Below are 17,550 nucleotides of genomic sequence, written 5' to 3'. Positions count from 1 at the left end.
AACATGCTGCACTGTAGGCTAGATCCATCGACTGAGTTTTCACCTGATTGGTGCGCAAGGCATATGCCTGGTGCCTTCTGAGTAATGGGCATGGGCTAAAGTTAGCTTAATTGCAGTCTTCTGTTTTACTGAGTGTGGGAGGAAAAGCAGAACAGTAGGACAGACGGGCTTAAATGGTCAACTTAAGTCTGCTGACCACAGCACTGCCCAACATGCCTCTCCAGAGTTAAGATGATGTGAGGACCACAAAAATAACATGGCTGTTGCTCTTTAAAGTACTGGCATTTTTACTGGACATTTCAAAAACGAGACCCTAAGACCATGAAAGCATCCTCTAAAGTTCTGCCTCTAAAAATAAATATACAAAATGTGGACAGTAAAAATGATTGTGTAGTTCTTACTACAGCAATGCTCCCTCCAGACAGAAGGATTCAGCGCAGCCTGGCCCTAAACGCAGGAACAGAATGTGCTGGCCAAAAGTGTTTCAATACTAGAAATAAATGATGGCCAGTTTGATAGTAGTGGCAACATGAAAACTCTACGGCCAAAGGACAGCACACTTTTGATTGCCAGGCACATAAACATCAGAGGAACACTGTAACCATGGATGTTTGCTATGTTGTGGCAACATTTAGTTGGTCGCTGTTTTGATCTGCTGCAGAACCAACATCCGTCCACAGGGGCAGGAAAGCATGCATCAACCAGATCCCCTGAACTGAACAGTGCAACATTGCTGAACATGAACTGCCAACCCTGGCTGAAAAGCATGCATAACATCACTTGTCGGTGACATCACGAGCGCAACGACCACATCCGTGAGCGCTTCACTCCTGGTCAGAGGAGGAAGTGCTTGCTCTGCCTGAATGGGGAGCAGCACAACTCTGGAATAAAAAGCTTGGGAATGCGATAGGCCGGTCTGGGCAACCATCCACAAACCGCAGGCAGCCCCTGCTATGCCACTAAAATTTGTGGTGGCAAAACCTGTCACATCATCCGATCAAGTTAAATTTGGCTCTCCTACTGTTTATCGACGTGTGCCTTTCCTCCTTGCCACTGATGAATTGGCACGTGCAGTTCTGTAGCTACCGGAGAACCAGAGTGGGAGAAGTAGCCTCCCAAAGCTGTCTACCCATTGTAGATGAATGCCTATTATGGCCTTTCTGCCCTTCTGACTGAGCTTCATATGAAGACCCATCTTGTTTTGATGAGCATGAGAAACACATTTGTAGTCTAAACTTTGGCATGAAGAAAGCAGCAGGCAAATCCTGCTTCTGGATTGCCTTTTGTGGCAGGAGGGAGCAGTCTTTTGCTTTCTGTGGTAGCATTAAAATAGAGTGGTCCACTAAAAAGCTGCCCTGGGGAAAGGGTGGCTTTGTAGCCAGCAGCTTGGCCAGGCAGCCTTGATCTGCCCCCAAACGTTCCTTGAAAAGAGATGGCCCACTTAAAAGTCCCTTCAGATTTAAGATCCAGCCCTGAGTGGACTTGTGTTCACGTTGCCACCCCCAGTTGTCTGCATTATGGAATGACAAACTCCGTCCAAAGCTGCACACTCCCCCTGTGTGAATGAACACCGAATCTCAGGACAAACGCAAACCAATGAAAGAAGTTGCCTCTGACTGTGGACACAATACTTGGGTGAAGAAGGCTGAGCTGGACAGAGATGATCTCTGTGAAGCCTGTGCCAAGGCAGAGTAAGCCGTTGGATGTAGGTTTGGTCTACTGCTTTCTGTGCAACTGCTCCAGAAAGAGGGTGCGTGCACATGCAAAGCAAGCCTTGAAGCAGCTGGTGGCCAGTTAGGAATTATGATGGCTTTAGAACTAGCGGTTTTCAAGCTATGCTCAGCCCTGTCAGGCTTCTGGGGGGGGGGGGGGGGAGATCTGACACCCGGCTAAGCAAAAGTACACAGCGGCAGAGTATTTAGCATATCAGCCAATCAAAGCAACCAGTTAATTGTGGAAGCTGCAGCAAGGCAGAGGAGGTTTGCCTGGCCATTTTGGCCTCTGACTGGCTGGGTGAATGATATTAGCATGAGTTTTTGATTTGCTGTTACATGCCATCAAGTTGTTTCCAACTTACAGTGACCCAAGGACGAGCATCCTCCAAAATGTCCTGCCTCTGACAGCCCTGCTCAGCCCTTGTAAATTCTCAGCTGTGGCTTCCTTTATGGAGTCCATCTATCCCATATTTGGTCTTTCTCTTCTTCTAACTTTTACTTTCCTTAGCACAATCGTCTTCTCCAGGGAGACTTGCCTTCTTGTGATGTGCCCAGAGTACAACAGCTTCAGTTTCATCATTTTTGCTTCCAGGGAAAGTTCTGGCTTGATTTGATCTAGGACCCACTTGTCCTTTCTGACAGTTCAGGGTTTTGTAAAACTCTCCTTTGTTTCAAATGCATCAATTTATTTCCAGTCAGCTTCTTCAAGGTCCAGCTTTCACACCCATGCATAGTGATCAGGAATATAATAGTGTGGATGAGTCTGATACCCTGTTCTAATCCTCTTTCAAATGCCACTGTTGGTATCATGCCCCAGTCCACTGCTTCTGATGTGCACATGCAGCTTGGTGTGACCATTTTTAGTGATGACAGTGAATGGAAGTGGGCTGGGATGCAAGTTTTAAATGAGGCATAGAACACATTTTAACAAAACAAACAAGGACAGATTAAGAAGGTGGACAGAAATGTGCCTTCCTCCCTATTTTTATACTACAAGTGACAAAGGGATGCTGAGAAGGCTACTGAACTTTGTGTCTGTGTGGGAAGGGCCAGACATCTCAGCACTGACTTGCCAAGATGGCTGTATGAATCCTGAGACCCACATTCTTTGCAATCTCCTGAGGATGACATAGATGAAGAAAAATTAACTGAGATACAACATGGCTTTGTTGCTGTACACTGCAATATGTCACAAGACTGGACTTGATTCTCCAGCCATAATTTTTCTTCAGCATGTTAACAGTAGGATTGGCTCTGTACCAAAAAGATGCAGCTTTGACATTCAACAGAAACTACCCTGATTCTTTATAGAATATGCTGCTAAGACTAGAGTTTGCAGAGTTTAGATTTTCCAAGACAGGGATCAAAAAAAAAAAAAAAAAAAAAAGGAGAGAGAGAGAGGTGGGAAATAAGGAAAATTAAAGACATACACATAGCCATGGCCCACTGTCCAAGTGTTTGGTCTTCTGACAGTGCAAGATGATGCTCATGTTCTACTAAGCTTTCCTTCATTGCTCCAAGGACTCAACTTCAGGCTTCAAATTGGAACCTACCATTCCGGGCCACCAAACATATGTGCTGCTCTTATTCACAGTGCTAGTTCTATCTAAAGGAGGACCTTTTCCATGCAGCACAGAACCTGCTTTTGAAGGCAGCCAAAAGGACCACAGGCTTGGGAATGGCAAAGGATCTGGTGCTGAGTCCATTGCAGAGTCTTGTGGCAATAAGGTGGCAAATGGAAGAAGCTGATGAAGAGCTGTCTTCATCAGAAGTACGAAGCACTATCCTACAGCAGCAGGAAGCCGCCTACTGCTTCCAAAGGTTTTGGTTTACAACTCCCATCAGCCCCAGCCACCAAGACCAGCAGTCGGGGATTATGACATTCCCCTGCTCTCCTGTTTAAATTTCTCAGTCTACTCTGTCTGCAATCCCTAAGCTCATTTATTAGAGGACGTTCCATTCACTGCTGTGGAACCGATCTTGGGAGCAGAGCTGCTCAGGATCGCAGACTGATATTTACCTGTCTATTGGAAAGAGCGAAACTTCATGCTGTGAAGGTGGCACTCGCACATCCAATCAAGCAAGTGTCGCTCGGACGTCTGCCTCAATAAACTTTCAGATGCTGCTGACCTCTTGCATGGAGACCTTTGAAAGCAAACAGCAGCTGCCGATGTGTGTGTGCAGGTGAGGAGGAGACAGGAGGTAGTTATGTTTGCAGAAAACACAGCTCTCCTTGAAATCCTTCTGGCATGTGCCGACTATCGAGTTGTTACAATGCAGGGCAACCTTTCTTAGTATGCAGCTTGGTGTGCTCAAGTCGCCTGGAGCCACAGCTCTTCAGATGCCCTCTTCTGTAGGATGCCTGCTTGCAGCTCAGCAGCCAGAACGGCTTTATATTGATCTGTGGGGAGGAGAACTGCAGGTTCAGCAGCCTTGCACTGGAAGCAGAGCAGCTGGACTAGCTCGTCGTGACGGGTTTGTTGCGATTTTCTGAGAGACTTTTTTTTCTAACATTGGCTATAAAGAACCAGCTTGGATTCCAAGATCCTGTTTTGTCTGGGACACGGGGGGGACACGCCTCTCACAGCATGTCACACCAGCACAAGGCAGTGCTCCTTTCTCAGCCAAAGACTTGTGAGGGAGAAGGGTCATGAGCTGCCCAGAGCCCCAAGCGGGCTGCTGCTGCTTTGAATGAGGGTGCCCGTTTTCCTTCCAGACCCAGGGTAGCATGGACTCCTGTGCCCTCTGTTCTCCTCTAGTCCGGGGCTTGCAGGTTCTGTGGCTGGGGTCCTCCAGTTTTTTATACGTCTAAGCTGAAGCCAGAGACTGTCAACTTTTGCCTCTCTGGGGCAGAGAACCTTGACTTGCGTTGCAGCGGCTGATGGCACTCGGGGTCGGTCAGAGGCGGGTAATGCTGTCTGTAGCAGAGGTACGCAAACACAAAGCCCATTCCTGAACCAACCAGCACATCTTGGAGGGAAACAGAAGAGGAGAGGGTGCAAAGAAAATTTCAGCTTAGGCTGGCTTACAAGAGCACTTAATCAGTGCATCAAGGTGTTAATCTGAAATCAGTCCATCCTGTGAGTCAAATTGTACAGCTCCAGTTTGAAATCTCCCTTTTCTGGAGAAAATCCAACTTTCTTTTTTGGAAAAGGGAAGCGAATATCCTCCCAAACACAGCTGCAGTATGCCAGGGTGGACTACCTTTTTGTTAACCTGATATTATTTTGGACCAACAGCAGTTCTCCAGGACTCTCTCAATTACTCCTGTCATGCTCCTACTTACTGGCCTCCTATCCCTTTATTATGCTGGCGATATAATGCTCTTAAACTCCCACCAAGCTATTATTTCCAGCTATAAGCAACCAAGGAGAATCGATAGTTCGGGGACGAGCTAGGGCCCCCCAATCCATTCCTTACACAACACTATGCTGTGATAGATCTTCCCTCTTAACCAGAGTGCTCGTGTCCAAGGTGTCAGCTGGACATGCCCTGAAATATTTCATTTCATCCTTCCCTTTTTCCATTCCAACTGACCCGTCCACCTTCTGCAGTCGCTCAGTTCTATTGAATGAATGAATCTTTCTGTTTAAAACACCATTTGGATTGGTGCAAACCCTGGGTGATCCTCCAGGCATGCCAGAACGCCCCTCTTGTTTCTCAGCAGCCTCGTCTGGGTTCCATTTCAGGCAGAACCCAAGTTTAACTATTAGAGGCAGTGATGCTCTTTAAGTAAAAGGTCCCAGTTGGATAGCTGGTAGCTCTGGCGAAAAGGTTCAAGTATCATGTAATGCAAAAGGCCTCTACCTGAAACCCCGGAAATGTGCCATTCAGAGAATACTGGGCTAGCTAGACAAATATGCTGGCATAAGGCAGTTCTCGGTGCAGCCCCTGTTAGCAAAAGTTGATCTTACTGGCCATTGTAATCATTTTGGCAAAGAGTGCTCTACGCATGGAGAGAAGACATAGCTGTGTGTTTGACCCACAAGCAGCTTAACCAGGGAGGGAACAGCCCTCCTAACCCTGCAGGTCTGACACATCTGGCTTAAGAGTGGGGCTTCCATTTACTGGAGAGTAAGCCACACTGCACCTTTGTCCAGGGCGAGCCACTTGCCAGCCGTACGTCCTGGAGAGCCACCGTTCCTGGCCAAAGGTGAGCTGCAGTGGAAGCAGCTGGCCTGGGGGAGGCCAAGGTTCCCAGCCCTGCCCAACACATCACCTGACACCTGCCTCACCTCCCCATCGAGGCTTCACTCACCTTGCCAGTGATGCTTGTAATCACAGGTGCGGGACAGCGCGATGAGCATGGCAATGAAGAGCGGTGCTAAGAAGGCACAGAGGCGCCAGGACTGCCCCCGCCCGCCGGGTGCGAAGCAGTGGAGCTTTCCTGCTATGTAGAAGGAACCAAAGGCCAGCCCAGCAAAGGCAACTGAAAGACAGAAGGGAAGACGGAGATGGAGCGGTGCAAGCCGCCATCGCTATGGGTCCCTGGGGATGTGTGGAAGAAGAGGCCTCATCTCTGGCAAGATTGGAGCACAGCCTGAGCTTGGGACAGAGGCAGGCACCGGGGGCAGCGTTGTGTAGTGGTTAGTGTACTGGACTGGGAAGCTGGAGACCCAGGTGAAATTCCCCACTCAGCCATAAGGCTCCCTGCGCGACTCCAAGCCAGGCACTGGTTTTCAGCCAGCCGAAACAGAGAGGTTTTATACCCTTCCTTTATAAAGAATTCTGTGGTACCTAACATTTTTTTAAAAGTAAAAACAAACAAATAGAAGACCAAAATAGGGATGACAGTAGCAAGACATAATACAAGCAGAAAACAAATTTCCCATGAAAATAATAAAAGCAGGCTGGAATCCAATGCCTATTTACCTAGGAGTAAACCTCACTGAATTGAAGGGGATTTCCTTCTGTGTGGATATGTATAGATTGTGCTAGCAGTAGAACTTTTAAATAAAGCAAACTGTAGACCAAGGAAGAGTGAGGGAGAGCATGATGAAAGCACAAGTCTTCAATATGTTTATTTACACTACTATCTTATCCATGTCTACTCAGGAGTAAGCTCCAGGCAGTTCAGTGGTGCTTAAGTAAGCAGGAATAGGATGGCAGCCTTAGGTTTTGATTTTTTGGCCAGCACTGCTACTGACTGGACCACAGCTGAGCAAAAAAGTAAGTTTGGCGCTGTGTAATCTGTTTAAAAAACACACCCTCATGAGTTCCCAAACCACTGAAAAACAGGAAGGGGATGTTTTCAAGGGAATACTGCAATTAGTGTGTCCCGGTAGCTAGAGCCTACCCTGGCTGCAGGTACATTCCCCCAAGGGCATTGGGAGGAATGGAAAAATCAGACAGAATATCCCACAGCACACCACCAGACTCTAGACAGCTGACTGGGGAACCTGTAGCCCTTCAGATGCTGCTGGACTCCAACCCCCATCAGCCCCAGTCAGGCCGGTCAATGGTGAGAGAGGATGGGACTGGCAGGCCATCGTTCGTGTGTTCCCTTTGAAGGATGCTACGACTTCAGTGGATTTGCACAGCCGTTCTGTGTCCACCTCACTCACACACTGCCCTTTGCAGGGGCAGCCCAAGGAAGCTCAGACAGACATGCCCACGATCTCTCCACAGCCCGGCTATCCCACCCTTCCGCCCGAGGCCCGCCATCCCTGGCCACATCCCACAAAGGCGCACTTGTGAACTCACACGAGGAATGTCCACTGGGGAAGCTCTTGCGGCCTTCCGTCACGACCTGTACATCGCCCGTGCACAGCAGCTGAAGGGTTGCCGAAGGCTGAAGCATTTCCCGTCCGTCTGGAAAGCAGCGGTAGAAGAAATCGGGCCGTGGCCTAGAGTGACGAGGAAAGGATGAGCCTTCGCAGTGCAATGGAGAAAACCGAAATGAGGGAGGGTTTGAGAAGACACAGGAGGGGGAGAGTGGCAGTTGTGTGCCGATGTCCACAGCCTATGCATTCAGAGCATCTTGCAGCCTCTGGAAATGCCAGAGCTTTCCATGCCTTCTTTGAGAACCCTCGCAAGCCCCTTCCTTGGATTGAGGGCTGCTTGGAACCCAAATCTCCAGGTTATTGGGTGTCCAGAACAGACTAACAGAAGAGGATGGAAGGAGCAAGGAGGTCACCGTGGTTTGCACAGAACGGGACAAGATACCAGCACAAGGTATCTGGCATCATCAAGCTTTCAGAACCATAGTTGCCTCAAAATTAATTGCTTGGTTTACAGAGAGAGGAGAGAAGGTGGTGACTGAATGGGCTAAAGATCTCTCTGGTGGACAGCAGCAAAACAATATTTTAGAATGCCCCCCCTATGGAGGAAAACAATGACCCTGTAAGTACAAAACCAGCACATCTGGACTAGAACCCTCCTCCATGTATTAGTTTTCTGCTGCTGACAGAACATTCCACATGGTGGGAGTATTTGGAAGAGCAAGTGCCCACACACCCACTGCTGTCTGCATTGATTCAGGCCACTTGGCCACCTAACTTTGCAGCACACATTCCAGGCCCCTGCAAGTGGCAGTCAAAGTATCCATCTGCGCTCTTTGCAGAAATTCTAGAACAGACACGAGAGAGAGGATCTCACCTGCCCACAGCCAGCTTCACAGCATTGGTGAAGATGCCATTCAGGGCAAGAGCCAGGCTGACAGCTGGAAAGAGAAGAGCACAGGACCAGCAACATCATTCTTAGCATCCTTTCCGATTCTGTCCTGATCAGGCCCATAGCCAGGCATTTTTGAGGTGCAGGGGGAGTCCCTGAGGCAGAGGGAAATCATTGCAGCTCAGCCAGAAGGTGAATGTCAATACAAGTGACTGAATTGCATCCCATCTTAAAAAAATAACCTTTAATTTCCCCAAATGTATAAATAAAGAGCTACTGCTTTCCCAGCATGTTTGTTCTCATGGACCTGAGAATATTAGAGGGAACAAGCAAGAGGGTACTGCCAGGGGCTGCTCTGAGGCTTGGGTCTGGCTAGCCCTGCCTCTGATGACTTCCTGCCAGCAAGCAAGCACTTTGCCATTCAGGTCTGCAAACTGACTCATGCCTATGCTTTAACTGGTTTTATCCAGCTTTCAATTGCTCTAATTGGTGCACTTTAGCGGCCATATTCTTGTTTTCACACTCCACATCTCATTGCTATTTTATTGCACCTTCTAGTTTAGTTCTGTTACTGCTGTTAGTCATCAAGCACCATTTAGTAGAAAGCCACAGTGCAAATTCAGTAAACTGCAAAATTTAGATTTACAAATGTAAATAGTACCATCTGCAAATTCCAGAATTCTCCATTATAAGCAGCTTTCATTACAGAGTCCCATTTCTGGATGCTAGTGCAGTGCAATGCTTAGAGCACTGCTCCGCACGTTCTGGGTCCCCACGGCCGGCCCGCCCATCCTGGCGCAGCCCCATGCATAGCAACTGCTGTGGTTTAAAGCTGCCACTTCAGTCTGAACCTGCTAACACCTGTCATGCCGTGCTCACCTAAGCATGCTTCTCGTGTGTCCTCTCGGTCAGCCTTCATGAAGAATTTGGCCAGAAGAATCAAAACCACAGGAGATAAAAAGGAAATGACCTGGAACAAGATGGCAGAGGCAGAATCACAGGAAGAGGAATGGCATGAACAGTGGCAGAACGCAGCTACTTAGACAAAAGGAGAGACTTTAAAAACAATCCGCAAAGTGTTTTTCTGCATTTATTATTTCCTCGGGGAGGCAGACTTTAAACAGGCTTTTTCAAAAATAAGTGCTTTGTCTTTTGTCAAAGGCTGTGGCTCTGCTCCTCGATGCTTTACGAAAGCGGGATTGCATGCTTTTAGCAGAGCGACAGACTGGAGGAAAAAAACAGCAGATTCATCACTGTTTCTCCTGTGATTTTCTTACAGCATAAATGCAGCCAAGAGGAGGGAGAGCAATGATGCTGACTGAGACCACATCACAGATGGTACTGGTGCTAAGCATGACCTTCTGTTCCTTCTTCCCAGTAAGAGCTGCTTTTAATAGTAGTAGCTCACCCTGGTAGTGAAGGGTAACCAAGATTTGGACCGGGAACACGTGCAAGGAAAATAGTTCCACAGAAGATGTACATGCCCTTAACTATTTAACATCACACTTTGGTGATAGGTTTGAAGCAGCATTTGTGTGCACACAAACACAGGATAAAATGCACAAATGGAGGGTTGGAATGAGCGGATACTTACAAACATGGGCTTGGTTGGTACATGGTCAGACTCCACGTAGGGGTTTTTATACAGCCACATTTCTTCAGGCTGGATGACTCGCTGGAATGGAGGCAGAACTTCAGTGATCCTGGGGAAAGCACAGTCCGGAATGAGCACAGGCAGATTTGACTTGCAAGAGCAACTAAGATGATCCAGGGGCTGGAGCAACTCCCCTGTGAGGAAAGTGCAACAGCTGAGATTGTTTTGCTTAGCAAAATGGCAAGTCAGGGCACACGTGACAAAGGCCTGCAGAATTATGCATGGTGGCAAAGCAGAGAGAGAGAGAGACATTTTTCTTCCTTTCTCTTCCTGCTAGAAACTAAAGGAGTCATCCCCTGAATCTGATTGGTGGGAGATGCAGGAGAGAAAAGGAAAGTTCTTCTTCATGGAGTACATGTTAAACTATGGGATTCACCTCCACAAGGCACCAATTTGGATGGCTTTAAAAGGGGTTGGGCAAATTCATGAAGGCGGAGGCGGCCATCAGTGGCTACTGGGGTTCTTGGCCATATGCCACCTCCAGCATCAGAGGCAGTGTGGGTTTTTACACCGGTTGCTGGGGGGCTTGGGCAGCAGAGTGGTGGTGTGCTCAGAACCTGCCTGTCGGATCCCGTGGGCAGCTGGTTTGCCACTGGGTAAACTGGATCCTGGATTGGATGGACTGTTAGTCTGATGCAACACAGCCTTTCCCAGCAAATGTTTTCAATTTCACTTTGCATTTTGCAGTGCCAGTTAAAATCCTATTTATAAAACAGCAGAAATGTGTTTAAAATAATCATAAAGTGAACTGCAGAGATGAAGCATTTGCTTCATCGATACGCAACACTGGAAGCTGCTTTACATTGAATCAATCCCTTGGTCCATGTCACCCAGTGCTATTGGCATGAACTGGCAGTGCCTTTCCAGGGTTTCAGATCATTTCCACAGTCCTACCTGGAGATGCCACTGATCAAACCTGAGACCTTCTGTGTGCAAATCAAGTGCTCTGTTCCCTCCCTTGTGGGAACGCTGTTTCCCCCTCGCCATGTACTGAGCTTTCAGAGGGGCTGGGTTCAGGCAAACCTAATCCACTCTCAAGGGTTGGGTTGCATATGGGTTAAGTGTGGCTTACACTGCTGACATGTATTTATTACAATTGGGCTGCTGTTGAAATTGGGGTATCATTCTAAAAATCATCAAAAAACATGGGACACCTTCAGGTGAATCAGAGAAATGCAGATGTGAAGAACCAGTCTTTGAATGGCATTGAAAACCTATACAAGGTCGTCTGCACTAAGCAGATGTCTTGCAGGTGCTAGAGTGATGGGGCTACCCCCCAAAAGGTCCTGTCTGCTGTGCCTCCCCCCGCCCCAAGTTTGGCAGACCTTCCCCATGAATCTGTAAGCAGCAGCAAATAAAATCTACATCATACAAAAACATCCCTGTGGGTGCTGAACTATCTGAATCAGCCCTGGGCAGTGGCTCTTTCCTGCAGAAAGGTGTGTGCAGGCACCCCAGATCGTTTTAGACCACAAAGAGAGCCAGCATGGCATGGTGCTTAGCCATTGGACTGGGGGACCCAAGAGATCCAGGTTCTAGTCCTTGCTCAGCCATAACTTTACTAGGTGAGTTGGGCCCAGACTTGGACTCTCAGCCTAACAGACCTTAAAGGGCTGCTGTGAGGATAAAATGAAGACGTTTATGTAAGCTACCTTGGGTTCCTCGCAGGAAAAGGATGTGACATAAATATATTAAATAAATAAATAAATAAAACAAGCTACAATATGGTCCATACAGTCCATGCATGCAAAGGCACCGGAGGGCACCGATCATAAGGCAGGTTTTCCCCAAGTGCAAGCCTCGCATGTGTGCCCAGGTGCCAGAGAGCCCTCCTGCAGAGCACAGCCCTTGTATTCTGTGCAATACGGCCCAAGCTACCGCCTATGTCCACCTTACGTATGAGCCTGCAGGCTCTTCTTTTACGTAAAATACTACAACGTGCCCGGCGTTTGTCCCGTGTCTGCGGGAGGACATCCTCCATCGAGCCGGAAGGCCACGTATCTTTTATACAGCGCCGCCGCAGCGCCCAGCCTTGGAAGAGGAACTGAGCGCTGCATGTGTTACGGTACAGTCTAGGCAACCTCTCCCCACCCCACCACACCCCCCAAAAACCCCCACCCATTCGAAGCGGGGGGAATTCCGCTCCTCGCTTCTGCATCTCGCAGGCAGATTCCAGCGGAACCCGTGGGAAAATGCCGGGACCGCCTACGAGGAGCATCGCGATCCTGCGCCGGATGAGGCCGGCGACACCTCCGCCCCCGCCGCACAGACACCCGCACCCCCCCCCCCCCGCGCCCCGCTTTGCACTCACAGGAAGAGCCCCAGCAGCAGCGCGCGCACACCCACTTCCAGCAGCAGCGCCAGCCGGGCCGGCACGAGCCGCCGCATCCTCCGCTCCAGCCGCCGCCGCCGCCGCCGCCGCGGCCCTCGAGGCCCCGCCCCCGCGGAGGGGGCGGGGCCGGCGGGGCGGAGCCTCTCCCGTGCGGAGAGGGAGCCGCGTCCCTGAGCGCTGCTCGGGCGGGAGAGGCGGGACCATTTTTAAAAAAAATATATAGATTGTTCTTATAGATGATGATGATGGAGGAGGAGGAGGAGAACCACCTCGGTGGTAGAGCACCTCCTTTGCATGTAGGAGGTTCTTCGTTCTGTGCGCAGCCAAATAGAGAAGCCTTCTTTTTCTTCTGGCTACCAGAATAGTGTTCACCCGGTATGGGCAAAGCAGGGGTCTGGTGAATACGCTTGGAGGCCGTTTTCTGCAGAAACGGTGCCACCAAAGACAGGAAAAGGCCCCGTTTCTGTTTACTTCAGAGGCTTGGAATGACAGAATGGGTTCCTTTAATAAAGTGCCATCTTCACTGACACTCCTTGTTGCCGCTCGCCCTCCCTCCCCTAGGTTATCTACGCAAGTGACTGATTTGGGGAGCAAGTGACTGATTTGCCCTGTGGGATCCTGGTGTTCTTTGAATACCTACAAAACTCTCCCGCTGTAGCAGGACATGGGGCACAAGAAGTGGTGGTAGATTTCCCATGGGACTTTGGCTCTGTCGCCTTCACTGATGAGACAGTGCCACAGATTTAGAAGCAAATCTAAACATAACTAATATAAAAACTAGCACTTGAATGTCCATTTTCCTTCTTCCTTTTCTTTTTGCATCCTGTCACTCTGAAAATAAGCTGAAAGCAGGAAATCTTTCTCACCGAGTCTTTTTTTTATAAAAGTGATGCGACTTTGCAACTAGCAAACAAGAGGTTAAATTGTTTTAACAGTAAAATAAATAAGAGACAGCAGTCCTGTACTCTGGTCTTAGGCTAGTTGAGCTGAAATGCTCAAAGCAGGGGAATGCAGGGGGTTTTATGTGTCTTGGATACAAATGTGACCCCATGCTAACATTCTGTGCTGACATGCCCCAAGGTGAGTTTGAGACCTTGAGCTGGATCCATACTGAAACTGAATCAGTATTGCTAAAAATGCTACATAGAGAATCAGGAGAGGGACCTCACAGCGTGGGCCCCTTCCTGTGGAACATATTCCTTTTCTCTTGTGGAAGTCACGCCTTGGATTCAGCCCTAATAAAATGAGACCCGCACCTTCAGGCAGTCTGTGTTCAGTACAATGGCATTTATTGTGAACTTGTGATTCCTTAACTTGCTTGTTTGCCAGTTCGTTAGATGAAGTCATGATCCTTCAGCTTAGTGCTTGTGGGTTGTTGTTTTTTTAAAGAGCATTTTCCCCGCTTGTTTGTTCTTGTATTAGAATGGGACAAACAGAGCATTCTTTCTGAATTTTTGAATTTGAATTTCATGTATTTGTGCCATTCTGCTAAAGCACAGCTCCACCTAGATATATAGCAGAAAGGCAAGAAAAGTGTTCTGATCTCAGTTTGGTGACCAAACCTAAAGTAGATACAGCAATTAATGACCCCCCCCCCCAAATTTCCTGGGACAACTTCCTAAAAGCTCAATTTGAGCTGAGATAATTTTGCCTTTTGCTTTTAGCGCATTTGCTGCTTTCCATCTCTGTTCGCAATTACAAGTCCGGGAAGACTTGTGCACTCTTTTCTGGCAATGTAGTTTTAAACACTTTGTGTGTGGATACAATCCCATTTGCTTTGTGAGTCTGATTTATTCTTGTTGCAAAGCAATAATGGAATCTAATTGATCTGCTTTTCTGCTTTGCAGTATAACACTCTTAATGTCTGCGCTATAATTTGGATTTCTGTGGCTTAAATGTTTGCCTGGTTTCACTCTTGACAAATAATTTTTCTCCCTGTTCTCATTAGGGTTAGTGATAACAGCAACCCCTTTGGATGCCAGGTATGTTTTGAACCCGTTTCTCTAGAAGGGAGGGACGAAGTCAAAAGTGATGCAGACCAAAATATCAGCATACTGTAGTTTAATGGGATTTCACTTACTTCCTTTTGTCTAAAGAGTGATGTTTCAACCTTTTAAAAATGGGGACAAAAACAGTACAAAACCCAGGAAACCACATGGGAAAGGTAGAAGAGGAAGAGGCATGCTCTTTTAGGGAGAAATTATGGGTTCTGACTCCTCCTTGAGAGGAAGCTGTCCCTGCTGGCAAAACAAAAAGGGGCAGCTTTACTAGACAAGTGAATGCGACAGGTAACTCAGCTCCTCTTTGCTTCCTGCAGCAATTTTCAGAACATTTCACATTCACCAGAAATCTAAGCATTTCTGCAAAACACTGAAATAACTGCTCATGTGGGCTAGTACTGGGAACAGTGGTGATCCAGTGGAAGGTTACCAAGTTCTATTGAAGTCTGAAGTTTTAATAGTTTTTTTATATGCTCTCTTTAACCAATAATTATCCCATACACACTCCAAAATCTTTGGGGTTGGGCTCTCCATTTAGCCAGAGAAGAAACAAATCCATTACATTCCACCAGGAGAATTTTCTGAGCAATCTCAAATAGAATGAAGAGAAACCACACAAAAGCTCAGCTTTTGGATTGGGCTCTAGGCCAGAAAAAGCTGCTTTCTCCCTGCCCCACCCAGCTTCCCCTTTTTCACTGTGGCGAAGGCTAATGGATGCCATCCTGCTGATTGCTGAAGAGAAGCGGCTCAGCTTAATGGGAAGGAAAGTTCTGGGTGGTAAAGACATTAATAAAAGATTCAGCATTCATTCCTGCTGGTACCTTCTGGGGTCTTATGACTACATGTACATGACTGCTGTAGCGGATGGAAAAAGGAGAACGTGTCTTTCCATTACTGATTTTAAAAGGTTCCAAGCAAGCATGATTAGACATGCATCTCTTTTGCTGAGGGCTGCATGTTTGCTGGAGATTTAAATGGCATTTTCTTTCTCATTGTTTGCCTACTGGGTTGTTAGACTTGGGTGCTTTCTCCCCACTCCCCATCCTTCCCAAAGATTAATTGTTGCCATGTCCAAACAATTACAGTAGCCAAACAAGGTTACTGTAAGGCATCAATTGGTTTATTTCTAAACCTGGCCTGGTCAATTCCAAATTGCCAAGCAAGAGGACACACATCATCCGAAAGAGAACAAAAGAGGAAAGTAAGTGCGTGAAATGTGTGTATGCCGGGGTACAGATGTCAATGCGGATGCAAACATTCTTACCATCTAAATGGAATTGCAGTCGCTCTCACTGCAGAACAGATGAGTGTGTCCAGCTTCTGTGGATGAGCAGCTCCGAGGCCCGGTGATTCTTGGACTTTAAACTAGGACTGGGCAGCCCTTCAAACAGACGATGGGTCTCTAAATTCTGACACACGACTGCCCTGCCTAAGCCAGACACTGAATGCAGGATCTGCCTTCCATGGGTGAAAAACTCCACTCTCAAAAGGAGCTTCCCCTCAATTTGCTGGTATTCCCTGTTGCACCACAACCAAACCCATTCAATGCAATCCTCTGAGCTTCTCTGCAACATTTTCAGGGGCCTGGAGGGGCTACTGCAGAGAAGACAGAGCAGGGAAGTCCGCTTCTGCCAGCCGGCTGCACATGTCCAAGTCTGGATCCAGCACAAGAGCTGGAAACTGCAGTTTGAACTACAGATGTCCAGTTCTGTGTTGGAAGCAAAACTGGTTTGTGGACACCCGCAAATAGTAGCACTGCCCCAGTGGCCAAATTATTTTTTATGTTGTCTTGGTGGCAGTTGCTTTATGCTGAAGCTGCTCTGAAAATGTATGACCAGCTTCGAATTAATGCATCTAAGATAATCAGGATCCTGTTCTCTACATTGATATAAACCCCAGTCCCATAGAACTCAAAAATAAAAATAAAAGGAGGCAGAAAGGTGCAAAAGGAAGTCCTGGTAGATCCAACTGAGGGTCCATCTTGTCCAGCATTTGATCACAATGTGGTCTGTGGGAACCCACAGCAGCTAGCCCTTTCCACTCATGTTCCCCAGCACCTTAGGCATATTGGCTCTGGTCCTGGAGGCAGCATATGGCCATCCAGACTAGCAGTCATGGGTAACCCCCTCCTCCCTAAATATGCCCAGTGCCTTTTTGGTGGTCATCATTGAAATCTTGTGCAAGTGAGTTCTTTTGTGGAAAGATGAGCTGGGCAGAACTGCTTGGAGTGGCCATGTGTTCTCTTCTGCAGAGGACTGTTCTCTGTCTGAAGGGCTGCAAGGAGCCTCTGCCTCAGACTGCGGCAGATCTTGGGCTGCGCTTTCCTCCTGCATGGGATGGAAGAAGGCAGTGACGGTTGCTAGGCAGATTGCCCTGCCAGCCTGCCCTCGTATTCCCAGCTGCCTTGCTGCTGTGCTTCTGCTTCGCAAATGCAATTACCCGGCCTCATTGCATCTGTGCTCCGCTGGGTGCTCCTGAGGCCTGCGTGCATGCGTGTGTGGGGGGGACAGGGCAGGAGATAAAGCTGGAAGGAGGCAGCACCAGGGCTGCACTGTGATATCCTTTTCTCTCCAGGCTTGATGTCACCCTAGGTTTTCTGTAGCTAGGAGGCTGTGCAAGAGATCCTTTGGGCCAGAGCTGCTCTGAGGGTCGGCAAGGTTGGGCACGTGCCAAGGGGCCTCTTTACCACTGCAACCCACTTGCTCATTCTGCCCCCAAATGCAGAATGAGAGAGAGAGGGGGGGGGGAAGGGCAAATACCACTGCCCAGTCCACCCTGGTTCTGTGTCAGTCATGAGCCAGGGGCAAGAGCGATGGTGGCCGGAGACAAGGTTGGCGAAAAGGCAGAGGGAGGGTGCCCATGGAGGGTGGCTTGGCCAAGGCGCTGCTTCAGGCCGATGTCCCCACAGAGCCCTATAGCAAGTGTGGGAAGACTGGAAGTCAGTGGGATCAACTTCATGATTTTATGCAAACCCCCAAGGACCAGCCAAAGGCAGGTAAATGATCATTAGGGAAAAGGGTGGCACTGAGCAAACCTTCAGGGCAGGAGGGGTTTTTCGTATCAGACGTGGGCTTTTGCATAAACATGCATGTCTTTCTCCCACTAAGGTTTTGTCATTTCAGCAGCACCATTTAGGATAACAACCCCTACAGACCCCCCACCCTCTGGGATGCCAGGAGGATGTAGTGGTTAGAGTGGGGGGTGAGCTCTCCCAGATAATCTGGACTACAACTCCTA

General features: G+C 48.3%; 1 protein-coding gene across 1 annotated transcript; it reads right to left on the bottom strand.

Moving 5' to 3' along the window:
* Positions 1-211: 211 nt before the first annotated feature.
* Positions 212-12,370, bottom strand: PLPP5 (phospholipid phosphatase 5). Its single transcript, XM_044437472.1, has 7 exons — positions 12,293-12,370; positions 9,922-10,030; positions 9,207-9,297; positions 8,313-8,376; positions 7,419-7,561; positions 5,974-6,144; positions 212-4,685 (listed from the first exon to the last, which is right to left on the bottom strand). Exons 1-7 carry the CDS (start codon positions 12,367-12,369, stop codon positions 4,516-4,518), a joined length of 825 nt encoding a protein of 274 aa, XP_044293407.1. The 5' UTR covers position 12,370; the 3' UTR covers positions 212-4,515.
* Between the last annotated feature and the right edge of the window lie 5,180 nt (positions 12,371-17,550).

The sequence above is a fragment of the Varanus komodoensis genome, unplaced genomic scaffold (assembly GCF_004798865.1).
Source record: "Varanus komodoensis strain SLA01 unplaced genomic scaffold, ASM479886v1 scaffold30, whole genome shotgun sequence".
Lineage (NCBI taxonomy): Eukaryota > Metazoa > Chordata > Lepidosauria > Squamata > Varanidae > Varanus > Varanus komodoensis.
Note: the sequence above shows the minus strand (reverse complement) of the source record. Positions and strands in the feature narration are given on the sequence as shown.